The sequence below is a fragment of the Gorilla gorilla genome, chromosome 18, assembly GCF_029281585.2.
Source record: "Gorilla gorilla gorilla isolate KB3781 chromosome 18, NHGRI_mGorGor1-v2.1_pri, whole genome shotgun sequence".
Taxonomy (NCBI): Eukaryota; Metazoa; Chordata; class Mammalia; order Primates; family Hominidae; genus Gorilla; species Gorilla gorilla.
In genome coordinates, this window is record NC_073242.2 from 101,529,153 (window position 1) to 101,554,753 (window position 25,601).

At 44.4% G+C, this 25,601-nt stretch overlaps 3 protein-coding genes across 5 annotated transcripts in view; 2 read left to right on the forward strand and 1 right to left on the reverse strand.

Annotated features, from left to right (window-relative positions):
* Positions 1 to 25,601, reverse strand: part of TXNL4B (thioredoxin like 4B) — an 89,251-nt gene that overhangs the window by 38,283 nt on the left and 25,367 nt on the right. The window lies entirely within an intron of this gene.
* LOC101124941 (haptoglobin-related protein) lies at positions 982 to 21,535 on the forward strand. The gene is made up of 7 exons (XM_055366461.2): positions 982 to 1,148; positions 11,763 to 11,848; positions 12,155 to 12,256; positions 13,020 to 13,094; positions 16,097 to 16,162; positions 16,950 to 17,035; positions 21,210 to 21,535. Exons 1-5 carry the CDS (start codon positions 1,102 to 1,104, stop codon positions 16,150 to 16,152), a joined length of 366 nt encoding a protein of 121 aa, XP_055222436.2. The 5' UTR covers positions 982 to 1,101; the 3' UTR covers positions 16,153 to 16,162; positions 16,950 to 17,035; positions 21,210 to 21,535.
* On the forward strand, positions 13,716 to 15,118 carry LOC129527712 (haptoglobin-related protein). The gene has a single exon (XM_055366457.2). The coding sequence runs from the start codon at positions 14,257 to 14,259 to the stop codon at positions 14,941 to 14,943; it is 687 nt and encodes a 228-aa protein (XP_055222432.2). The 5' UTR covers positions 13,716 to 14,256; the 3' UTR covers positions 14,944 to 15,118.

Sequence of the window (25,601 nt, forward strand, 5' to 3'; positions counted from 1 at the left end):
GAACCCGTGAAAGAAGTAATAGCCAGAAACTGGAAAATAACAGTCAAACTCTTAAAAAAAATGCCTCTCAGAACACAGTCACTTACACCTTTTCCTCTGATAGTTCTCTTCAGCACCAAGTTTCCTGGAAGAACAAGCTACTCCCCAGTTTTCTTAAAGAATTGTCTGACTGTATTAAGTAAGTGGCTTCTGGTAAAATAATGGTAAGAGAAAAGCTCTGGCATTCTCTTGATCACTCATCTTCTCTGCCTTCCTCCCCAGCAACATCTCCTGGCCTCAACCTGTGGGCTTCAGCAACACCAAACTCCATGTTGCTCTCTGACAAGCCTGGCCGTCTCCAGCTCTTGGGCTTTATTTCCTCGGGGGCCCTCTGCTGAAATTCCCTTCCCCTTGCTGTATTAGCACCTCCTACTCGCCTTCAACATGCAGGCACTGCCTCCTCTAAGGAGCCATCTGTACTTACGTAGCTGTGAGCATAGGATGGGGCATACAGCAGGCACTTAACAAATACTTGTGGAATGGAAAGCAACTAAGATAGGATGAAAAATACAAATCAAGATGTGAGAGAAAGACGATCAAAAGCCCTCACGAGGGGGCTGGGCGTGATGGCTCACACCTGTAATCTCAACACTTTGGGAGGCTGAGGCGGGTGGATCACTTGAGGGTGGGAGTTTGAGATCAGCCAGAGCAACATGGAGAAACCTCGTCTCTACTAAAAATACAAAAAATTAGCCAGGCATGGTGATATATGCCTGTAATCCCAGCTACTCGGGAGGCTGAGGCAGGAGAATTGCTTGAACCTCGGAGGTAGAAGTTGTGGTGAGCTGAGATCATGCCATTGTACTCCAGCCTGGGCAACAGGAGTGAAACTCTGTCTCAAAACAAAACAAAACAAAACAAAACAAAACAAAACAAAACAAAAAAGAACACCACGGGAAAATCAAGTGTGAATCAAGAGTTCAACTCTTAACAGGGGTAATGTTTGTAGTTTTGTTACTGGAAAAGATAGAGACCTTACCAGGTCCAAAGTTTGTAGACACAGGAATTACGAAATGGAGAAGGGGGAGAAGTGAGCTAGTGGCAGCATAAAAAGACCAGCAGATGCCCCACAGCACTGCTCTTCCAGAGGCAAGACCAACCAAGATGAGGTGGGTCCACAGCTTTCCCTCCTGCCTTTCCTCTGGTTCTTTATTTCAGTCTTTTTTGCATACATTGGTAGAGATGCAGAAATAGAACAAAGAAACAGGGCAAATGGGCTAAATTACAGTGAACTAAAGGGCTTAGTGTGTTAAATGTTCTCCTTTTCTGCATCCATAGAAGACAGTGCTGCTGTCTTTCCCAGGAGATGAGATTTACTCTCAGGAGTGTCTTTTTCCTTGAGGTTACGTTTTTGTCTTTGTAGGGTATGTCATCAGCTCCCGTGGTAGGCTTCCTGGCATTCTGAATATATTTATTAGCAGACATTTTCCTCTTTAAAAATATATAATAAGAAAGACTAATAGTAACACATTTGAATGACACAATTAATTGACTAGTACTTGGGATACACACTAGTACCTGGGATACATCTAATTAAGACACTTAGATCTTAAAAAATAAAAAGACTTTTTGAAATGTTGAAATAATAAGACTAGAAACTTTTTTTTTTTTTTGAGACAGAGTCTCACTCTGTCCCAGGATGGAGTGAGTGGCGCGATCTCAGCTCATTGCAACCTCCCCCTCCCCGGTTCAAGCAATTCTCCTGCCTCAGCCTCCCAAGTAGCTAGGACTACAGGCGTGTGCCACCACGCCCAGCTAATTTTTGTATTTTTAGTAGAGATGTGGTTCACCATGTTGGCCCGGATGATCTCGATCTCTTGACCTCGTGATCCACCTGTCTCGGCCTCCCAAAGTGTTGGGATTACAGGTGTGAGCCACCGCACCCTGCCTAGAAACTATTTTAATAGAAGCAAATAGTGCCTGAATGGTCAGCGTCTGTTAGCGAGATGGTGAACTGGCAGATGGCGCCTGTGTGTCAATGCCCATGGCCACTGTCCTGCTTTCAGACACCAGTTCTCTTCCACGTAACCTTCTGGCATTTTGGGGTTTGAGATACCATTTCCTAAAGGTGAATTATCACAAAATACTAGAAATAACCACATAAGTGTTTAAAATTATTGTTAAATACAGTAAGAAATTCTTCTTCAAAAGTTTAGCCTGCTTAAGTTTCCTTGTCCTTTGTTTCCTGCTTTCAAGGCCAGACTTCCTTACTCTCTGTGTTTCCCCTACCCTGGTAAACAACCTTCCTGCCAGTCCTTATCTATACAGCCCACATTCCACATCTGCTACTCACTCTGTGATTTACCTCTCCCGTCGCAATAGCCTCTCCCACCAAAACTGATCTTCCCGCCTTCCCACCACATTCCTGTACCTTGCAAGTTAGCCAACCGGGTTCGGATTGTGCAGTCCAACTCCAGCCAATGGAGTCAGGACACAGTAGCTGGGACAAGCTGCGTTAGACATAAAAACCTCTGCTTTCCTTTGTTTAGGGTGCTCTCGTGGCAACCAGATTTACCAGGAGCTCTGTTCTGCAAAAGTAAATTTGCCTTGCTGAGAGACCTTTTGTCCTTTGGCTCAGTGTTGTTTCTTCTTTGCAGCACCGAGCATTTGTTTCAAACAAATTTGGTGGCCCATACAGGGAAAACATTCTCCTCTGGGAAAGGGTCTCTGATCACCTCTTGTGAGGAGACACATCCCACTGCCTTGTTGCAGTGGCCTCATGAGTAAGGAATCGAGACCCACCTGGTGTGATGAATAACCCCAGACTCTCAACAACGTGGGGAGAAAAAGGCTTGCAACACTATGGTGGCCAGGTAACTCTGTGCGCAGACCAAGGTAAGAAATGTCGCAGGAGTGACAAAGTACTTCCTTTGTGGTCACTATATTCTGGTGGTTGAAAGTTCGTGAATGGTAACAAGTGCTACTGCTGTGTGGAGTGAATGAGTCCAATCTGTGGGTCTATGGTTACCTCATATGGCTTAGCCTTCTCTGAAGGATCCTGATGTTGGGGTTTATATAGTCCTCCCAATGCTAAGCGGGACTTAAAATATTCCTAGGAGGAAAGTGGCCAGAGTGGATGAAGCGAAAGGAGAAGAGTGTGAAGAACCTCCAGGAGGTGGGGCTAAAAGATAGGCAAGAAATCTCTAATACGAGGGATTGAGCCACAGAAAGCTCCAGATAGAAAAAAAAGAAATCCCTAATATGAGGAACTGAGCCACAGCAAGCCTCCAGCAGGCAACAAATCCCTAATATGAGGGATTGAGCCTAGCTAAGACCCAATATAGGAAATACCCCAAGAAAGACAGAGAATAAGAAGGATGAAAATAGTAACAAGGATATACCCCTTGATAGTCCCCTAGGTTTCATGTTAAAATACTGGAAAGATAATGAGAGGACTAAGCATAAGAAGAAGGAGCAAATGATAAAATATTGCTGTTTCATTTGGACCCAAGGTCCCATCCTCAAACCCTCAATCTTCTGGCCAAAGTATGGGTCGAATGAGGGTGTAATGTGTCAACTCCTAATCCAATATGTTAATGATAAAAATCTGGTTTCTCAAGAAGAACTAGACTATGCTCTTTGTTGGAAGCAGGGACCTGTCCTCCTCTTTCCCTTAAAGACAACTAGGGAAGAATCCGATCCAGCATCTCAAATTGAGAAGTCAGACAAGCCGACTCCCACACCTAAAGTCAGCACATGGGATCCCCTAGACTGTCTTCCTCTGCTTACTGCCCCAATCCTAAACCCCCTACTCCTCAGGCAGCTGCCGCTGCCCCAGATCCCATCCCAGATTCTTCCCCAACTCATGATGTTCCTCCCGCTTACAACCCTGACTCTCAGGGGCAGTCATCCCACGAGCCTGTTCATTGCCAAACTAAATATCCTTCCTTAAAAGGGCTCCAACACGAAATAGAGCAGTGTAAAAAGGACATTCAGAACTCCCCTTTTCTTTCCACACCTAAGGAGTCAGCCATAACTTTCTTCCCTTTAAAAGGGGTATCACAAGGAGGGGAAGTCATTGGTTTTGTAAATGCTCTCTTGACTATTTCAGAAGTCTGAGGTCTGAAGAAAGAACTTAAGCCACTGCTAGATGACCCCTATGGAGTGGCAGATCAAGTTGATCAATTCTTAGGACCTCAGTTATACACTTGGGTCGAGCAAATGTCTATCCTAGGCATCTTCTTTTCAGGGGAGGAAAGAAGCATGATCCGTAGGGCTGCTATGGCAATTTGGGAACATGAACACCCTCCTGGTCAAAACGTTCCTACTGTGGACCAAACATTTCCTGCCCAAGCAAGACTCCTGGTGGGACAACAGCAATGCAGCCCACTGAGAAAACATGCAGGACCTAAGAGAAATAATAATAAAAGGAATCAGGGAATCCATACCCAGAACTCAAAAGCTCTCTAAAGCATTTGATATACAACAGGAGAAAGATGAGGGACCTATAAGATTCCTAGACAGACTAAAGGAGCAAATGAAGCAATATACAGGTCTGAATTTAGAAGATCCCCTTGGGCAAAGGATGTTAAAGATCCATTTTGTCACTAAAGGCTGGCCAGATGTTTCAAAAAAGTTACAAAAATTGGAGGACTGAGAAAACCAACCTCTAAGAGAACTTCTCAGAGAAGCTCAAAAGGTGTATGTGAGGAGGGACAGGGAAAAACAAAAACAGAAGTCAAAACCGATGTTATCTACTTTCCAGCAGGTGGCTCCAAACCCATATGCTACTAAATGAGGCTTCCACGGAGCCAGAACTATAAAAGGTCCCAAGCCTCCCAAACCCAGTTTAGAGAAACCAAACCTTCAGCTAGAGGACCCAAGTCTACATTTCCCAGGCCCCCTAAAGAGCATAGAAAAGCAAGACCAAAAAATCCCAAAACTGAGAGAGGGGAAGGACAAGATAAGTGTTACAAATGTGGAAGGACAGCCCCCTTCAAAAGAGAATGTCCCAAATTAGAAAAGGAGAGAGAAGCCCTTCCACTCACGACCTTTGAAGAGGAAAAGGGAAGTGAGGGGCTCTGTCTATATTATCTTGAGTCCCACCAGGAGCCCTTGATAAATTTGGAGGTGGGACCTACACATGAGCTTATCACATTTTTGGTTGATTCAGGAGCGGCCTGGTCCTCTGTTTGTTTCCCCTCATCTAGTATTGCCTGCTCTTCAGAAGAACTTATAGTCTCTGAGATAAAAGGGGAAGGATTTACGGTGAGAATCTTAGAAAATACAGAAGTCAAGTACCAAGACTAAACAACCCAGGTTCAATTTTTGTTAATCCCTGAAGCAGCAACTAGTTTGTTAGGAAGAGACTTAATGTTAAAGTTAGGCGTAGGCCTACAAGTCAGCCCAAAGGGATTCCTTACCTCATTAAACTTACTCACCACCGTGGATGAGAAATACATTCATCCTGATGTTTGGTCAAGGGAAGAAAACTGAGGAAAGCTTCGAATTCTCCCAATCCACATCAAGCTAAACACCCCCGCACTGGGAAGTAGTGAGGAGGAAGCAATTCCCCATTCCCTTAGAGGGCATGCTAGGGCTAAAACCTATAAGTGAAAGTCTCATTAATGATGGGCTTCTTGAACCCTGTATGTCTCCTTATAACACCCCAATACTGCCTGTCAAAAAATCAGATGGGTCATACCGGCTGGTGAAAGACCTCAGGGCCATTAACCAAACAGTCCAGACCACTAACCCTGTTGTCCCCAACCCTTACACCAATCTCAGCAAAATTCCATATAATCATCAATGGTTTACTGTAATAGATTTAAAGGATGCTTTTGGGGCATGTCCCTGGCTGAAGAGAGCCCAGACACATTTGCCTTTGAGTGGGAAGATCCCCAGTTAGGGTGAAAACAATGGTATCAATGGACAGTCTTGCCTCAAGGGTTCATGGATTCACCCAACCTTTTTGGTCAAATTTTAGAACAAGTGCTAGACAAAGTTTCTGTTCCAAAACAATTATGCCTGCTTCAATATGTCGATGATATTCTCATATCTGGTGAGGATATACAGAAAGAAGCTGGCTTCTCTACACATATTTTTGACCATCTGCAGTTCGAGGGGTTACGGGTCTCAAAGGGAAAGCTTCAGTGTATGGAGCCTAAAGTTAAATATTTAGGCCGCTTAATAAGTGCGGGCAAGCGAAGGATAGGGCCTGAATGGGTTGAAGGAATCGTGTCCTTACCCTTGCCTCAGACTAAACAGGAACTCAGGAAATTTTTAGGGTTAGTTGGATACTGCCGCTTATGGATTAACTCACATGCCCTAAACAGTAAACTTTTATACCAAAAACTTGCCCAGGGAAACCTGACCATCTCCTGTGGACTTCTAAAGAGGTCGATCAGGTCAAAGAGCTAAAAGGAAGGCTTATAACTGCCCTTGCCCTGGCCTTACCTTCCCTAGAAAAACCACTTCACCTTTTCATCAGCGTGAAAAATGGGGTGGCTTTAGGGGTGCTTATCCAAGAGCACAGAGGCCACTGGCAGCCCATGGCCTTCCTGTCATACATTTTGGACCTGGTCACCTGTGGATGGCCTCAGTGCATCCAAACCATTGCAGCTACAGCAGTATTAGTTGAAGAGAGTAGAAAATTAACCTTTGGGTGGAGATTAACAGTAAGCACACCCTACCAAGTTAGAGCTATTTTAAATAAAAAAGCAGGAAGGTGACTAACTGACTCCAGAATCTTAAAATATGGGGCTATTCTACTAAAAAAAGATGAGAGAACACCTATGTCTAGATTTAATTGACTACCAAACAAAACTCAGGCCAGATCTAGGAAAGATCCCTTTCAAAACAGGACGGCACTTATTTACAGATGGTTCCTCCCAGCTGATTGAGGGAAAAAGACACAATGGGTATCCAGTAATCGATGGAGAAACTCTCTATGTATAAGAACAGAGTCAAGAAAATTGCCTAATAATTGGTCTGCCCAAACTTGTGAACTGTTTGCACTCAGCCAAGCCTTGAAGCACTTGCAAAACCAGGAAGGAACCATCTATACTGATTCTAAGTATGCCTTTGGAGTGGCTCATACATTTGGAAAAAGTTGGACTGAATGTGGCCTCACTAATAGTAAAGGTCATGACCTTGTTCATAAGGAGTTAATCATCCAAGTACTGGATAACCTTCAGTTGCCAGAAGAAATAGCTATTGTCCGTGTCCCCAGGCACCAGAAAAGCCTTTCTTTTGAAAGTCGAGGAAATAACCTAACAAACCAGATAGCCAAACAAGCTGCTGTTTCCTCCGAAACACCTATGTTTCACTTAACTCCTTGTCTTCCTTCCCCTACTGCAATTTCCATTTTCTCTTCCATTGAAAAAGAAGAATAAAGATAGGAGCCAGAGGAGAAGACCAGAATGAAAACGGCTGTTACTAGACCAAAAGGAAATGTTATCCAAGCCCGTTATGTGGAAGATCTAGTCTCAACTATATCTGAGGACACACTGGGGATCCCAAGCCATGTGCGATGCAGTTCTCAGGGTCTATGGATGTATAAGAATTTACACCCTAGCCAAACAAGTTACAGATAGTTGCTTAATATGTAAAAAGACTAGTAAGCAGATTCTAAGAAAACTGCCCCTTGGAGAAAGAGATTCAGGGCTAAGACCATTTCCAAGTGTTCAATTAATTATACTGAAATGCCCCCAGTTGGTCATTTAAAATACTTATTAGTAATAATAGACCACTTTACCTACTGGGTAGAGACTATCCCACACTCAAATGCAACCACCAGTAATGTAGTTAAGGCATTAATTGAAAACATTGTACCCAGATTTGGACTAATACAAAACACTGATTCAGACAATGGAACCCATTTCACTGCATATGTCTTTAAAAAGTTAGCCCAGGTACTAGACATAAAATGGAAAAACCATATCCCTTGGCACCTCTCCTCCTCAAGAAGAGTAGAAAAGATGAATCAGACTCTAAAAAGCCACTTAACTAAATTAGTTCTAGAAACTTGATTGCCATGGACTAAATGTCTTCCTATTGCCTTGTTAAGAATCCGAACTGCTCCTCAGAGAGATATTGGCCTTTCCCCTTATGAGATGCTCTATGGATTGCCCTATTTATACTCCACTGCTAACATTCCTACATTCAAAATAAAAGATCAGTTCCTCTAAAATTATATACTTGGTCCATACTCTACTTTCTCCTCCCTTAAGACTAAAGGTCTCCTAGCACAGGCGCCACCCCTGGAGTTTCCAGCACATTAGCGTCAGCCTGGAGACCACGTCCTCATAAAAGGGTGGAAGGAAGGCAAACTCAAACCAGCTTGGGAAGGACCCTACTTGGTGCTCCTAAATACTAAGACTGCAGTCCGAACAGCAGAATGAGGATGGACTCATCACATCCGCGTCAAAAAGGCGCTGCCACCTCCAGGATCATAAACCGTCACTCCAGGGCTCACCCCAACCAAATTAACTCTAAAAAGGGCTTAATAATCACTTGTTTATTTTTTCTTTTCTTTCCAACAGAAGGTCATCTTGTCATCAATGTAACTTGGGCTAACCATCCTTTAATCCTTCAGTTTGATGCTTGTTCAGTCATCCTGCGTGGAGACAAGCAAGCTCAAAGGAAGCTGTCTCATGTAGATAAGTACCTATGTCCATACCATAAAGAGTCAACCAAGTATAAGTATAGAGCCTTAAAAAGTCCCTGTGGTGACTGGACAGATGTTTGTAAACCACTCAGTATGGAGGGTGGACAGCCAGGCCCCCTTTTTCAAATAAGTTATGGGGACTAAAACAGAAACTCCAACAAATTCATGGTCCCACCCCACCAAACTGTAAGCCACTGCAGTGTAACCCCTCATTGCTAATTATAGCTAACCCTCAAACAATGGCCCAAGAACCCACTATATTCAAACAGTATGGATTAGGAGCAAATGTTACAAAACAAAATCCCATAAAAATCTTCAACCACTGGTTAACAATGATAATTAAAAAAAAATCCACACCCAGAGTCTGGGAAACGAGTGGAATCCAACGCTCTCCCCAAGTATAGCGAGCTCAGCGTCCTCCTCCCATCTCCAAAACAACCCAACCAAAGTAACGGTTGTAAAGGTAAAAAATTTAAAGCAGACTATAGCCCTAGAGACAGGATATCAAGATGCAAATGCTTGGCTAAAATGGATTAAATATTCCATCTGCACTTTAAACAAATATGAATGTTATGCTTGTGCTCACGGTAGACCAGAGACCCAGATTGTCCCCTTTCCACTCAGATGGTCTTCTAACTGACCGGGCATAAGCTGTATGGTAGTTCTCTTCCAAGACCACACAGCCTGGGGTGACAAATCATGTCAAGCTCTTTCTCTGCTGTTCCCTGAAGCTCAACACCCTGAGGGTCAGCCCCCGAGGGCCATCAGCTTCCGTTTCCCAATGCCAATTTTACTTTGTGTCTCTCACAACAGGGAGAAAACTTGGTGTTCCTTGGAGCCTTAACGGGATGCAGTGAGCTTAAGTCCTTCCAAGAGCTTACCCATCAGTCTGCCCTTAGTCATCCGCGAGCGGATGTATGGTGGTATCGTGGTGGACCATTACTGGACACTGCCGAGTAACTGGAGCAGAACATGCACTCTAATTCCATTGGCTATCCCTTTCACCCTGGCATTTCATCAACCAGAAAAGATAGAAACCAAACACTGTAAAACAAGAGAGGCCTCTCATGGGTCTGTTGACTCCCACATTTATATAGATTCCACTGGAGTCCAACAAGGAGTGCCAGATGAATTTAAGGCCCAAAATCAGACAACTGCAGGATTTGAATCCACGTTCTTCTGGTGGTTAACTATAAATAAAAATGTGAATTAGATAAACTACATTTATTACAACCAATGACGATTTTTTTTTTTGACGGAGTTTTGCTCTTGTTGCCCAGGCTGGAACGCAATGGCATGATCTCGGCTCACCACAACTTCTGCCTCCTGGGGTCCACGCAATTCTTCTGCCTCAGCCTCCCGAGTAGCTGGGATTATAAACATGCGCCACCACGCCTGGCTAATTTTGTATTTTTAGTAGAGACGGGGTTTCTCCATGATGGTCAGGCTGGTCTCAAACTCCTGACCTCAGGTTATCTGCCTGCCTCGGCCTCCCAAAGTGCTGGGATTACAGGCATGAGCCACTGTGCCCAGCCTATGATTTGTTAATTATACTAGAGATTCTCTTAAAAGGACAGCTGAACAATTAAGACCCACCAGTCAAATGGCCTGGGAAAATAAAATAGCATTAGACATGATACCAGCAAAAGAGGGTGGAGATTGTGTCATTATCGGAACCCAATGCTATACTTTTATCCCTAATAATACTACTCCAGGTGGGATCACACCAAAAGCACTACAAGGTCTTATTGCCTTATCAAATGAGCTAGCCAAAAATTCTGGACTAAACGACCCCTTCACAAATTTAATGGGAAATTCTTTGGCAAATGGAAGGGACTTATGTCCTCAATCCTCATGTCTCTTGCCATCAGAATACGGTTGCTTATTCTTGTAGGATGCTGTGTCATACCCTGTGCCCTAGGATTAATACAAAAGCTCATTGAAACAGCTCTCCCCAAAACCTCCCTCAATCCTCCTCCTCCTTGTTCCAGTGAGCTTTTGCTTTTAGAAGACCCAAGTAGAATAACAGAGCCAAATTATGTTAAAAGGGTTTAAAGAAAAAAATACTGTAAAATATTTAACAGGGGGATTGTTAAATACAGTAAGAAATTCTTCTTCAAAGCTTTAGCTTGCTTAAGTTTCCTTGTTCTTTGCTCCCTGCTTTCAAGGCCAGACTTCCTTACTCTCTGTGTTCTCCCTGCGCTGGTAAACAACCTTCCCGCCAGTCGTTATCTATAGAGCCCACATTCCACATCTGCTACCCACTCTGTGAATTACCCCTCCCATCACAATGGCTTCTCCCGGCAAAACTGATCTTCCTGCCTTCCCAGCAGTGTAATCACATTCCTGCACTTTTCAAGTTAGCCAACCGGGTTCAGCTTAGATTGTACGGTCCAACTCTAGCCAATGGAGTCAGGATACAGTAGCAGGGACAAGCTGCGTTAGACATAAAAACCTCTGCTTTCCTTTGTTCGGGGTGCTCTCGTGGCAACCGAACCTATGAGGAGCAACCTTATGCAAAAGTAAATTTGCCTTGCTGAGAGACCCTTTGTCCTTTGTCTCAGTGCTAGTTCTTTGTGGCACCAAGCATTTGTTTTCAACAATTATATATTTAAGGAATCTTTGATTATGGAAAATTTCAAGAAGTAGAGAGAACAGCATACTAAGCCCTCTGTCCCCATCTTTGAGTTACCTACATTTTATTAGAAGTATCTTTGGGGTGACTGAGGGAGGTTTCTCTTTCCTGGAGGGCTTCTGAATTATTGCCAATGTACTTTCCTGACTGCAGCCAGAAACTGAGGCCCCCATACCTATGTACCTTTCTATCCCTCTCTGAAGCTTCTGCAGAATTCCCAGCAAGACAGAGCTTGCTGGAAGCTTGGCATGCTCAGAAGCTGCTAAAGCGTGTATGTGGGGTGGGGGGTGGGGGCAACTTCTTGGTCCTAGCACTTCCATATATCGATTTTCTTTTCTGGCTGCTTAGTGGGAGGAGTGTGTGTGTATGCATGTGTGTGCGTGTGTGTGTGTGTGTATACATGCATGTGTGTGTGGATGCATGCATGTGCTGTGAAGCAGGGAGACCAGCTTTCCACTCCTTCTTATTTTCTCTCTGCAGTGACCTGGGAGCTGTCATTTCCCTCCTGCTCTGGGGACGACAGCTTTTTGCACTGTACTCAGGCAATGATGTCACGGATACTTCAGGTCAGTCTTTGAGTTGGGTAGGAGCATGCATCCCTGGCTCTGCCACATCCCACTTGGACTCTCTCGGGTCTGCATTCTTTCTTTGAGAACACACAGTTCCCCCTTCTTATCTTGACCTCTGGGCTTTCAGGACTGCCAAGAACATTGGGGATCCTTCCAGAAATGAGGGGAGCTTGAGTTTTTGTTGCCTTCTATTTGGGGTAGAAGGAGATTGATGTGCAGAGCAGCTTCCACTAATCTGACTTTTCATGGGTCTCTGGGAACAATTTCCAAATAGTAAACTCTCTGGCTTCTCTCTCTTTGCAGATGACCGCTTCCCGAAGCCCCCTGAGATTGCAAATGGCTATGTGGAGCATTTGTTTCGCTACCAGTGTAAGAACTACTACAGGCTGCGCACAGAAGGAGATGGTAAGACCTGGACAACTATCTCTGTGCTCTACCTACAACCCCTGCTCTGACATTTCCATGATGGGTAGGGCTGAGGTGATTTGCTAGAAAGTTCATGTGTTCTCCTTGGAGCCAGGAGATTTAGATTCTAATAAGCGTTTTGTCACCAGTAGCCATGGCCCTTTGGGCAGACTAACTTTTGTCAGCCTCAAGTTTTCTGTTTTGTTAAGGGGAGGTGATGCCATGCAGCCTACCTCATGTAAATCTCAGAGTCAGATTTACATCTCCAGAACGAGATGTGGGAAAAGAAGGAATGCTGATGATGATGTCACCCTAACCTAGTGAGTCTTGCTGTCCTGGCACTGCTCTAAGGGCTTTATATTTATTTGCTCACTTAGTCCTTACAGTTTCCCACTGAATAGAGGTTATTATTCTCACTTTGCTGATAAGGAAACAGAGGCACCGACAGGTTGAGTATCTTGCCCAAATTCAGGTGGCCTGTAAGAGGCAGAGTCAGGATTTGAACCCTGAGCCCTCCCTGTACTGCCTGGCTGTGACCGCCATGACCACAGTGTGTTCTGCTGGGCTTAACTGGTGTCCAGGCACTTGGCTTCCAGCACAGCACTCTTTCCCTTCCTCCTTCTCGTATTCTCTCTCCTTTCTCCCTTCCTGTCTGCCTCCTTTCTTCTTCTTCTTTTTAATTCTTCTCCTTAAATGCCTTCTCACTCTGCTCTGGGTGCAGACTTGACTTTTCCTTTGGCTCATTTCTTGCCTTTTGTTTCAGGAGTGTACACCTTAAATGATAAGAAGCAGTGGATAAATAAGGCTGTTGGAGATAAACTTCCTGAATGTGAAGCAGGTGGGTGCTGAGCACTTAAGAGAGCAGGCAGGCGTCCAGCGGGGAACGTCCTAGGGGCACAGCCTTCCAGTGCGGCTTCCTCTGAGCACACAAGAGCCAGGAGGAGGGATGTGGGAGAACCGCAGCTGGCCAGGGAGAGACTTAAGCAGTTAGGTGATGACTCCCTAAGGGTCACCAAGGGTCTTGTTCACTGGGGCCTGAAGGGCACTGGCTGAATCCACTGTGTACATCGCCCACAGATCAGGAGAGCCTGTGCATACAGAGAGCCTGCTAGAGAGCCCTGGGTCTAAGCAGAAGCAAGCTCCAGGGAGAACAAGTCAAGGGATGACATAAAATCTTAATCCATGGAAGCCTAGCAGGAGGCTGGACATGGGCTGGAACTCCTGCTTCTCGTTATTAGGAAGAACTGTTGCTCTCTCCTTTCCGTCTCAGAACCAGAGGCAAAGGCCCAGCCTCTTCTGCTGTGAGTGGTGTGGAACTACCAACCTGCCTCGTATTAACTGCAACATCTACAAAGTATGAGCTCCCGCCAATGCTGCTCTAGATTCCTCTTTCTTCAGAGATGATAAATTATTGTAGCTCCTAGCCCTTTCTTTTTTCTTTCTTTTTTTTTTTTGAGACAGAGTTTTGCTCTCGTCGCCTAGGCTGGAGTGCAGTGGTGCTAATTCCTGACCTCAGGTGATCCAACTGCCTCAGCCTCCCAAAGTGCTGGGATTACGGGCGTGAGCCACTGCATCTGGCCCCTAGCCCTTTCAACGAATTTCAGGGAATTGTGAAAATTCCTTTGTTGAGATAATTGTTTAAATATAATATAGTTCACCAGCCAGGCCTCAAAAAACTCAGTATTTCTCATTTCCTTATTTAGAAATAGAGCTTTTTGTAATGTAAACAATTAAAAAAATTATTTTAAAACTGCAACTATTGGAAATGAGATCAGCAGGTGGTAAGGGCAAAGCATTTAAATCTTTCTACTTTATGCAGCAGTGACAGCCGCCCATGCTTTCACCCCTTTCTCAGATGGAAAGGCTCTTGCACATTTCCACTCACGAGTGTCTTGCTCTCCTTGACAGTATGTGGGAAGCCCAAGAATCCGGCAAACCCAGTGCAGCGGATCCTGGGTGGACACCTGGATGCCAAAGGCAGCTTTCCCTGGCAGGCTAAGATGGTCTCCCGCCATAATCTCACCACAGGGGCCACGCTGATCAATGAACAATGGCTGCTGACCACGGCTAAAAATCTCTTCCTGAACCATTCAGAAAATGCAACAGCAAAAGACATTGCCCCTACTTTAACACTCTATGTGGGGGAAAAGCAGCTTGTGGAGATTGAGAAGGTTGTTCTACACCCTAACTACCACCAGGTAGATATTGGGCTCATCAGACTCAAACAAAAGGTGCTTGTTAATGAGAGAGTGATGCCCATCTGCCTACCTTCAAAGAATTATGCAGAAGCAGGGCGTGTGGGTTACGTGTCTGGCTGGGGACAAAGTGACAACTTTAAACTTACTGACCATCTGAAGTATGTCATGCTGCCTGTGGCTGACCAATACGATTGCATAAAGCATTATGAAGGCAGCACATGCCCCAAATGGAAGGCACCGAAGAGCCCTGTAGGGGTGCAGCCCATACTGAACGAACACACCTTCTGTGCCGGCATGTCTAAGTACCAGGAAGACACCTGCTATGGCGATGCGGGCAGTGCCTTTGCCGTTCACGACCTGGAGGAGGACACCTGGTACGCGGCTGGGATCCTAAGCTTTGATAAGAGCTGTGCTGTGGCTGAGCATGGTGTGTATGTGAAGGTGACTTCCATCCAGGACTGGGTTCAGAAGACCATAGCTGAGAACTAATGCAAGGCTGGCTGGAAGCCCTTGCCTGAAAGCAAGATTTCAGCCTGGAAGAGGGCAAAGTGGATGGGAGTGGACGGGAGTGGACAGGAGTGAATGGGATAAGATGTGGTTTGAAGCTGATGGGTGCCAGCCCTGCGTTGCTGAGTCAATCAATAAAGAGCTTTCTTTTGACTCATTTCTGTGTTGTGTTCACTCTTGAGTCTTTTTTATTTGCTCCTTTATGGTCCAGGGTGGTCAGAAGGTATAGAGTCTACTGGGAGTATGGCAGGAAAACACCCCAAACCCACTGGAAATCCCGAAGGTGATACAAACTCTTCCACCTTAGGGAATCATGCTCACTGATTGAGTGCCTATTGAATGCTAGGTCCCAGAAAGGTAACTGTTATCCTTGTTTTACAGACAAGGAAACAGAGACTCAGAGATGGTAAGTGAGTTGCTTAAGGTTACATAGCTATGAAACAGGGAAGCTGAACTTTGAACCCAGGTCTGTTTGATACAAACTCAGAGGTCCTTTCACTGCATGCTGTTGCCTCCTCAAAGTGAATTAGGAGAAAGGGCATCAGCCTGGTGAGGAAGAGGCTAGCTCAAAATGGGATGGGGAGAAAGGGTTTTAACATAGACAGTACTTCCGAGTTTGGGATCTAACCTACCAGCACTCCAGAAAACAAAAGATGATGATGTAAAGGCAGGATCTCTGGACTTGCTGAGTCCAAATCACAGATTGACCCATATATTTGCTAAGTAATTCAGGTTTCCTGGCCATCAGTTCCTGGTCTCTTCCATGAAGGACTTCAGCCAGGTGATGGCTAATGTCCTTATCAGCAATAACCTTCTGGTATTCTGTAAAGAGTGGGGAGGTAGAGTCCCTGCATCAGTAGAAGGTGCTTTTCCTACTGGGAACAAACTCACCCTTCACCAGGAATCAAATGCAAGCTGTCTGAGCCTCTTCTCCTGATGGCAGGTCATGCTATTAAGTGTCTCCCAGAAGAAAGGTTCTGGAACTCTGATAAACAGAAGCTCTTCTAATGGAACTTTTTCTTGCTATAAGCCTTCAATACCCTGACCAATCACCACTGTGCCTTCTTCTCATGCCAAAATACATCCCCTCCTTTGTAGGGTGCAAAACGACACTGATGTCACTCTCTCTCACCAGGGTCTAGTCATCTCTGTGAAGCTCTCCTCACAGGCACCCTGCAGATTCATCAATAAACTTCAACAGGTTAGTACTAGTAGGCCAATAAGACAGACACCTATATTCTAGAACCTGTGAAAGAGATAATAGCCAGAAAATGGAAAATAACAGTCAAACTCTTAAAAAAAAAGCCTCTCAGAACACAGTCACTTACACTTTTGGGTCAGTGGTTTCCTATTCAAATAGTCAGCTTGTTCAGCTCGTTGTTCTTTGTTCTCTATTTTCAAAGTGTAACTTCCTTATTCTTTGTGTCTTCTTGCCCCTAGTTACGGTAAATGGCCTTCCCACCAGTGCTAATCTATAACTCACACCTATTCCCTCAATTACTCACTCTGCAACTATCCTTCCCGCCTTTACTGTGCCCTAAAACTGTAACGGACAGCCTCTACCTTCCTGCCTACTTAGCCCTATTCAATTTTAAACAGTAGCCAATCGGGTCAGATTAGATTGTGCGGCCTGACTCCAGCCAATGGGGAAAGGACACAGCTACAGGAGCTGCTGTGTTAGGGACAAAAAACCCCTGCCCCACTTCACTCGGTGTGCTCTTGTGACACCAGGCACTAGTGGCACTATTCTTGCAGAAGTAAATTGCCTTGCTGAGAAAGCTTTTTGCCGGAGTGTTGATTCTTTTTTCCGGCACCAAGCATTTGTTTCTAAAAAATTTGGGGGCCCACCTGGGATTCCCATTCTCCTCCGAGGAAGGGTCTCTCTGGTCCTCTTCCGTGAGGAGGCGCACTGCGCTGCCTCGTTGTGGTGGCCTCAGGGGTAAGGAATCGAGACCCACCCAATGTGACAAATAAACCTGGACTTTCAGCAATGCAGGAAGAAACAGACCAACAACTTGGGAAGAAAAGATCGTCACATACTGCAATGACCAGGTAACTCTGGTTACAGACCAAGGTAAGAAATGTTGTTAAGAGCGACAAAGTATTTCCTTGGTGGTTGGGGTATCTTGGAGGTTGAAAGTGTATGAATGAGATGCACCATTGAGTGCAAAGTGAGTGGTGAGTTCGGATCTGCAGTTCTGTGGTCACCTCATCTGGCCTAGGGTGGCCCTCCTGTTAAGAGTCTGGATTGGGGGTTTATACCAACCCGCCAATGCTAAGAGGGACGTGACATTCCCGTGAGAGAAGCAGCCAGAGAAGGATGAAGCAAAAGGAGAAGTGTGCGAGAAGCCTCCAGCAGGGGGCTTGAGCCTCTAGGAAAGGAAGGCGAGAAATCTCCAGTATGGGGGATTGAGCCTCATACAAACATCCAGTAGTAGGGAAGGCAAGAAATTTCCAGTAGAGGAAATTGAGCCTCACCCTGAAAGGTGAGAAATCTCCAGTAGGGGAGATTGAGCCTTACCCCAAAACCATCAAGATAGGAAATACCCCAAGTAAGGTAGGGGATAAAAAGGATAAAGCTAGCAACAATAATATTCCCCTGATAGTCCATTAGGCCTAATGTTAAAATATTAGAAGGATAATGAAAAGACCAAAACCAAGAAAAAGCAGTTGCTGTCCCAGACCCTTTTCCTACCCCTGTTGTCCCCTCCTTATAACCCTGCCTCTTCGGAATCATCCCAAGAGCTCACTTACTACCAGCCTAAGTACCCTTCCCTGAAAGGACTTCAACACAAGATAAAGCAATGTAAAAAGAATATTCAGAACTTCCCTTTCCCCTCTACTTCGGGGGAATCAGCTCCAGCTCTCTTCCCCTGAAGGGGGGTGCCCCTAGGAGGAGGGGGCATTGGCTTTGTAAATGCTCCTTTAACCAGCTTGGAGGTCTGAAACCAAAAAAGAGAGCTTAAGCCAGTATTAGACGACCCTCATGGAGAAGCAGATCAAATTGACCAATTTCTGGGACCTCAGTTATATACTTGGGGTGAGTTAATGTCCATCCTAGGCATCCTCTTCTTGCAGGGAAAAAAGAGGCATGATCCGTAGAGCTGCTACGGTAGCCTGGGAACGTGAACACCCTCCTGGCCAAAATGTTCCTACAGCAGATCCAAAAAATTTCCTGCCCAAGATCCCTGGTGGGACAATAACAACACAACCCACCAAGAAAATATGCAGGACCTTAGGAAATTGATAATAAACGGGATTAAAGAATCAGTACCCCAAGCCCTGAATCTTACCCAAGCACTTGATATACAGCAAGGGAAAGATGTAGGGCCTTTAAAATTTTTAAACAGACTAAAGGAACAAACGAGAAAATATGCTGTTCTAGATCTTGAGGATCCTCTTTGGCAGGGAATGTTAAAATTTCATTTTGTCACTAACAGTTGGCCAGATATTAACAAGAAATTACAAAAGATAGAGTACTGGAAAGATAGAAATATAGAAGAGCTTCTGAGAGAAGCCCAAAAAGTAAATGTAAGAAGAGATGAAGAAAAACAAAAGCAGAAGGCAAAAATTCTGCTGTCTACCATACAACAAAGTACCCAGGGGGCCAGAACCTATAAAGAACCTAGACCCCCACTCTCCAGGCAATATAAAGGGTACAAAAGAGTAAAGCCAGCAGACTCAAAGGTAGAAAAAAAAGAGGACAGAACAAATGTTTCAAACGTGGAAAATTAGGTCACTTTAAAAGACAATGTCCCAAATGAGAAAAGGAAGAAACCCAGTTATGGCTTTTGAAGAAGACTAAGGAAGTCAGGGGCTCTATCTTTCTATCTTGAGTCCTACCAAGAGCCCTTGATAAATTTAGAAGTGGGACCCAATGTTGAGCTTATTATCTTTTTAATCAACTCAGGAGTAGCTCGCTCCTCAGTTTGTTATCTTCCATCTAGTGTAACTTGTTCACAAGAAGAACTTTTTATCTCAAAGGTAAAAGGAGAAGGGTTTACAGCAAAAAAAAAAAAAACAAACAAAAAAAAACTTAGAGGAGACAGAAGTGAAATACAAAAACCAATCAGCTAGTATCAAATTTCTGTTAATTCCGGAAACAGGGACAAATCTATTGAGAAGAGATTTAATGCTAAAATTAAGCTTAGGCCTCCAAATCAATCATGGAAAATTCCTCCCCTCCCTAAACTTGTTCACCACCACAGACAAAGAACACATTCATCCTCGGGTATGGCCAAAAGACGGGAATCGAGGAAAGTTACAGATTCCTCCCATTCATGTTAAATTATAAACCCTTAGGGAAGTTGTAAAGAGAAAGCAATACCCTATTTATTCCTTTAAAAGCCAGGGTAAATTTAAAACCTGTAATTGATAATTTAAGGTCTTCTCCGTGATGGGCTTCTTGAGCCTTGTATGTCTCCCTATAACACTCCAATACTGCCTGTAAAGAGGCCAGACATGTCATACTGCTTAGTGCAAAATCTTAGAGCTATTAATCAGATAGTCCAAACCACCCACTCTGTTGTTACTAGTAACTGCCCCTGTCCTAGCTTTACGCTCCCTAGAACTGCCCTTTCATCTCTCCATCAATGTAAACAAAGGAGTAGCCTTAAGAGTACTCACTCAAAAACATGGGGGCCATCGGCAGCCCATAGCCTTTTGGTAAAAAATTCTTGGCCCTGTAATCCGAGGGTAGCAGCAACAGCCCTACTAACAGAAGAAGGCAGGAAATTAATTTTTAGAAGGAACTTCATTGTCAGTACACCTCATCCATTTAGAACTACCCTTAATCAGAAGGCAGGAAGGTGGCTTACTGACTCAAGAATTTTAAAGTATGAAGCTATCCTATTAGAGAGAGATGATTTAACACTAACCACTGATAATTCACTTAGCCCAGCAGGTTTCCTGCCTGGGAATCCAAATTTAAAGAGACTTGAGCATGAGTGTTTAGATTTAATTGATTATCATGCTAAAGTCAGACCCAATTTAAGACAGACCTCTTTCAAAACGGGGCAGCACTTATTTATAGATGGCTCTTCCCGGGTAATTGAAGGAAAACGACATAATGGGTACTCAGTGGTCGATGGGGAAGCCCTTGCAGAAGTAGAGTCAGGAAGACTACCCAATAATCGGTCTGCCCAAACATGTGAGTTGTTTGGATTAAGTCAAGCCTTAGAGCACTTGCAAAACCAAGAAGGGACTATCTATATTGATTCCAAGTACACCTTTGGAATAGCTCACACCTTTGGAAAAATTTGGACTGAACGAGGTCTTATTAGTAGCAAGGGTCAAGACCCGATCCATAAAGAATTAATCACCCAAGTATTAGAGAACCTCCAACTGCCAGAAGAAATAGTTGTTGTTTGTGTCCCAGGACATCAGAAAAGTATCTCTTCTGAAAGCCAAGGGAATAATCTTGCAGATCATATAGCCAAACAAGCTGCTGTTTCCTCTGAAATGCCTGTTTTTCACTTAACTCCTTGCCTTTCTCCCCTGACTGCAGTCCCCATCTTTTCTTCCACTGAAAAGGAAAAATTAGGGGTCAAGGAAAATTCAGAAGGGAAATAGGTGTTACCAGACCAAAGAGAAATGTTACCCAAACACTTCATGGGAGACATTCTCTCTCATCTGCATCAAGGGATTCATTGGGGGCCTCAAGCTATGTGTGATGCAGTTCTTAGGGTTTATGGATGTATAGGAATTTATACTTTGGCAAGACAGGTTACAGATAGTTGCCTAGTATGTAAAAAGACTAATAAACAGACCCTCAGAAAACCACCTCTTGGGAGAAGAAATCCAGGATTAAGGCCGTTCCAAAGTATCCAAGCTGATTACACCAAGATGCCCCATCTGGTCATCTAAAGTATTTATTAGCAGTAGTAGATCACCTTACTCATTAGGTACTCATTTCACTGCACATGTCCTTAAGAAATTAGCCCAACTACTGGATATAACATGGGAGTATCACACTCCTTGGCACCCACCTTCATCAGAAAGAGTGGAAAAGAATGAACCAAAATCTAAAAAGTCACCTAACCAAATCAGTCTTAGAGACTTGGTTGCCTTCCCATTGCCCTGTTAAGAATCCAAACTGCTCCTTGGAGAGATGTTGGCTTATCCCCTTATGAAATGTTGTATAGGTTGCCCTATTTGCACTCCACTGCTGCCATTCCCACGTTCGAAACAAAAGATCAGTTTCTCGGAAACTATATACTTGGTTTGTCTTCCACTTTCTCTTCCCTCAGAACTAAAAGTCTTTTAGCACAGGCACCACCCCTAGAGTTTCCAGTACAGCAATATCAGGCTGGGGACCACGTCCTAGTCAAAAGTTGGAGAGAAGGAAAACCTGAACTGGCTTGGGAAGGACCCTACCTAGTGCTTCTAACCACCAAGACCGCAGTTTGAAAAGCAGAAAGAGGATGGACTCATCACACCCGGGTCAAAAGAGCACCACCTTCTCCAGAATCATGGACAGCTATTCCAGGGCCAACCCCAGCCAAGTTAAAGCTAAAACGGGTTTGATCCTCTTATACTGCATCTCTTTCTTTTCCCCTTCTATTGCTAATCCTCTTGTTATTAATGCGACTAGGTTGAGTTTACCCCAAACTATTACTTTTGATGCTTGCCTTGTGATGCCCTGTGGAGATTTGCCAAACCAGAGGCAACTCTCCACTTCAGGAAAGTATCTTTGTCTTTCCTGGCTCTCCTCAGACTGGAAATCTGTTAACTGAGATGAGTTAGTCTAGGAAGATTTTGATGATGATCCCAGTATGAACTGGGAATCTTGCCCTCCTAGAAAAAAATTTTTATGCTGTAGCTGGTCTAATGTCTTATGGACTATCAAGGAGCAAGGATGGACCGCCCCAACCAGTAGTTGCAGTTTCCTGAAACCATATATTCATTTTACTAAAGGAATTACCCCCATCAACTGTCAGCTAAACCAATGTAATCCAGTACAAATTACCATCTCAGCTTCCCAAAATTCTTCCCCTTCATTAAATCGTTTTTATGGCACAAGAGCAGAAGTCTCAGGAACAGACCCTATAGGATTCTTTGAAATGTGCTGTATTGCTCCCCCACCCCCTTCACGTCCTTCTAATACATCTTCCAATCAAACTGCTACTCTTCCTCTACCCAGTGATAAAACTAAGGTAGCCATTGTAGAAGTTAAAAGATTTAAAGCAGACCATAGCAACTGAGACAGGGTACCGAGATGCGAATGCTTGGGTGAAATGGATTAAATATTCCATCTGCACTCTAAACAAAAGTGACTGTTACACTTGTATGCACGGTAGGCCACAGGCCCAGGTTGTCCCCTTTTTACTCAGATGGTCTTCCAGCTGACCTAGCATGAGCTGTATGGTAGCTCTTTTCCAAGACCTCACAGTCTGAGGTAATGAATTCTGTCAAGCTCTCTCTCTGCTGTTCCCTGAAGTCCAACACCCTGCAGGTCAGCCCCTGAGGGCCATCCAGCCTCCGTCTCCTGACACCAATTTTTCCTCATGTCTCTCATGGCAAGGGGAAAAAGTGGCGTATCTTGGAGACTAAAGGGATGCAGTCAGCTTAAGCCCTTCCAAGAGCTTACCAGTCAGTCTGCCCTTGTTCATCCTTGAGCAGATGTATGGTGGTACTGTGGTGGACCCTTACTAGACACTCTGCCAAGTAACTGGAGCAGCACTTGTGCTCTAGTCCAGCTGGCCATCCCTTTCACCTGAGCATTCCATCAGCATGATAGAAAAGAAAATCATAAAAGAAGTGGCCCACGTGGGTCCTTTGACCCCCATGTTTATACAGACGCTATTAGAGTTCCAGGAGGGGCACCAGATGAATTTAACACCCAAAATCAAATAGCTGCAGGATTTGAATCTGTGCTGTTTTAGTGGTGAACTATAAACAAAAATGTAGATTGGATAAATTATATTTATTATAATCAACAAAAGTTTGTTAACTACACAAGAGATGCCATTAAAGGAACAGCTGAACAATTAGACCCCGCCAGTCAGATGGTTTAGAAAAATAGAATAGCTCTTAATATAATGTTAGCAGAGAAAGGCGGGGTCTGTGTCATGATTAGAGTCCAATGTTGTATTTTTATCCCTAATAACACAGCCCCCGACAGAACAGTTAACAAAAGCTTTGCAAGGCCTAACCTTATCTAATAAGTTAGCAAAGAATTCTAGAATAAATGACCCCTTTACAAGTTGGATAGAGAGATGGTTTAGAAAATGGAGGGGACTAATGTCCTCAATATTCACTTCTCTTGCAACTGTTATAAGCGTGCTGATTCTTGTTAGATGCTTTATCGTACCATGCATTCGTGCACTGGTACAAAGACTCATAGAAACAGCACTCACCAAAACCTCTCTTAGCCCTCTTCCACCTTACTCAGATAAGCTTTTCCTTTTAGAAAACCAATCAAAACAGCAAAGCCAAGATATGATGGAAAGGTTTGAAGAGGAAAATTTGTAAAAATCAAGAGGGGGAAATTGTTGGGTACAGTGGGTTCCTCTTCAAAGAGTCAGCTTGTTCAGCTTCATTGTTCTTTGTTCTCTATTTTCATAGAGTAACTTCCTCGTTCTTTGTGTCCCCCTAGTTACGGTAAACAACCTTCCTGCCAGTGCTAATCTATAACTCACATCTATTCTCTTGATTACCCACGCTGCAACTATCCTTTCAGCCTTTACAGCCTCTCCCTTCCCGCCTAGTTAGCCCTATTCAATTTTAAACAGTAGCCAATCAGGTCAGCTTATATTGTGTGGTCCGACTCCAGCCAATGGGGAAAGGACACAGCTACAGGAGCTGCTGCATTAGGGATAAAACCCCCCGCCCCACCCTGCTTGGTGTGCTCTTGTGACCACACCAGGCACAAGTGGCACCCCTCTGCAGAAATACACTGCCTTGCTGAGAAAGTTTTTTCCTGGAGTGCTGATTCTTCTTTGCAGCACTGAGCATTTGTTTCTAACATACACCTTTTCCTCTGATAGTTCTATACAGCACTAAGTTTCCAGGAAGAACAAGCCACTCCCTAGTTTTCTTAAAGAATTCTCTGATTGTATTAAGGGCTTCTGGTAAAATAAAAGTAAGAGAAAAACTCTGGTGTTCTCTTAATCACTCATCTTCTCTGCCTTCCTCTCCAGCACCACCTCCTGGCCTCAGCCTGTGGGCTTCAGCAACACCCAACTCTGTGTTGTTACCTGACATGCCCAGCTGTCTGCATCCCCTGGGCTTTATTTCCTCGGGGGCCCTCTGCTGAAATTTCCTTCCCCATCCTGTATGAGCACCTCCTACTCTCCTTCAAGATACAGGCACTGCCTCCTCTAAGGACATTTTCTCCTGTCCAGGAGCCATCTGTACTTACATAGCTGTGAGCATAGGATGGGGCATACAGCAGGCACTTAATAAATACTTGTGGAATGGAAAGCAACTAAGACAGGATCAAAAATACAAATCAGGACATGAGAGAAAGATGAGAGAAAGCCCTCAGGAGGAACAAGACATGAAAATTTTGGGCATGCACATTCTGAGTTTTGGCTGGTGGGGTGAGCACTTACCATACCTCAAATACTGTGTGATCTGGGCTGAAGAACAGAAAACCTGACTAACAGTGACTTAGGCAAAAGAAATTTTATTCTTTCACAGAAGTCTGGAGGGAGGCAGGCCCAGAGTTCACGGAGGAGCTCAGTAACATCAGGGATCAGGCTCTTTTTGTTCTTTTTAGCATATCGATGTTTTACCTGATGCTGGGCACCTTGTGAGCCTAAGGTAGCTGTTGTAGCTCCATGCATCATGATTAAACCAGAGGCAGGAAGTGTAGGATGGGAAAGGATGGAAGTGGTGGGCTCCTCCTCTCCTTTTGTTTCGTCTTATTCCTGGAGTGACTCCCTCCTTTTATCAGCAGGGATACAAGCAGTGCCCAGCAGCCTTCCCTCTCTGCTGCGTGAGCCAGAAGCAAGACTCATGGCACCGCTCCCTGCAGGAAAGGCATGGAATGCAGCCCTTGGCAAAGGGGGCTGGACTTGCAGTGACAGTGCTGCTCTGAACAGGACTGGGCTTCTGTTGGTGAGGAGGTCTGCAGCTGCTAAGCAGGTCACAAGTTGCCTTGCCCATGGCTCTCCAGCTCTCTGCCTACCCTCTCCTTCTAATAAGTCAGTTTCAATAACCACCATGAGGTTTGGAAAGGAGCAGTAACTTGCCCACAGTCGCACCAGGCGCCCCTGGAAGAGCAAGAATTCCTCACAAAGTTATTAAGACAGGCAAATCCCATACAGGTGACATTTCTTTCTAACAATGCTGACATCTCTCTTAGTTTTGAGCCTTAGTAATCCAATTTTCTGCCTCAGGAAGAGGCAGCAGCTTCTGGGAAAAATCTGCTCCTGCTAAGGTGGCTCATTCATTGTTTTACCTGAATAGAGTGGTGGATGGTGAAGGTTCAAATTCTCACTTTTCATATTAAATTTTATAATATAAAAGATAATTAAATGAGGAAGCAGGACACTGTTTAAAAGCCAGAGCCAAAAAGGCTCCAAAATAAAACAAACTTGTCTGCTCAATTAATTATTTGAAGAGAAACTACGGTAATACAGACTGGAGATGGGAAAGCACGAGGGATGTATGAGTGGAGGAACGGGCAAAGGGGT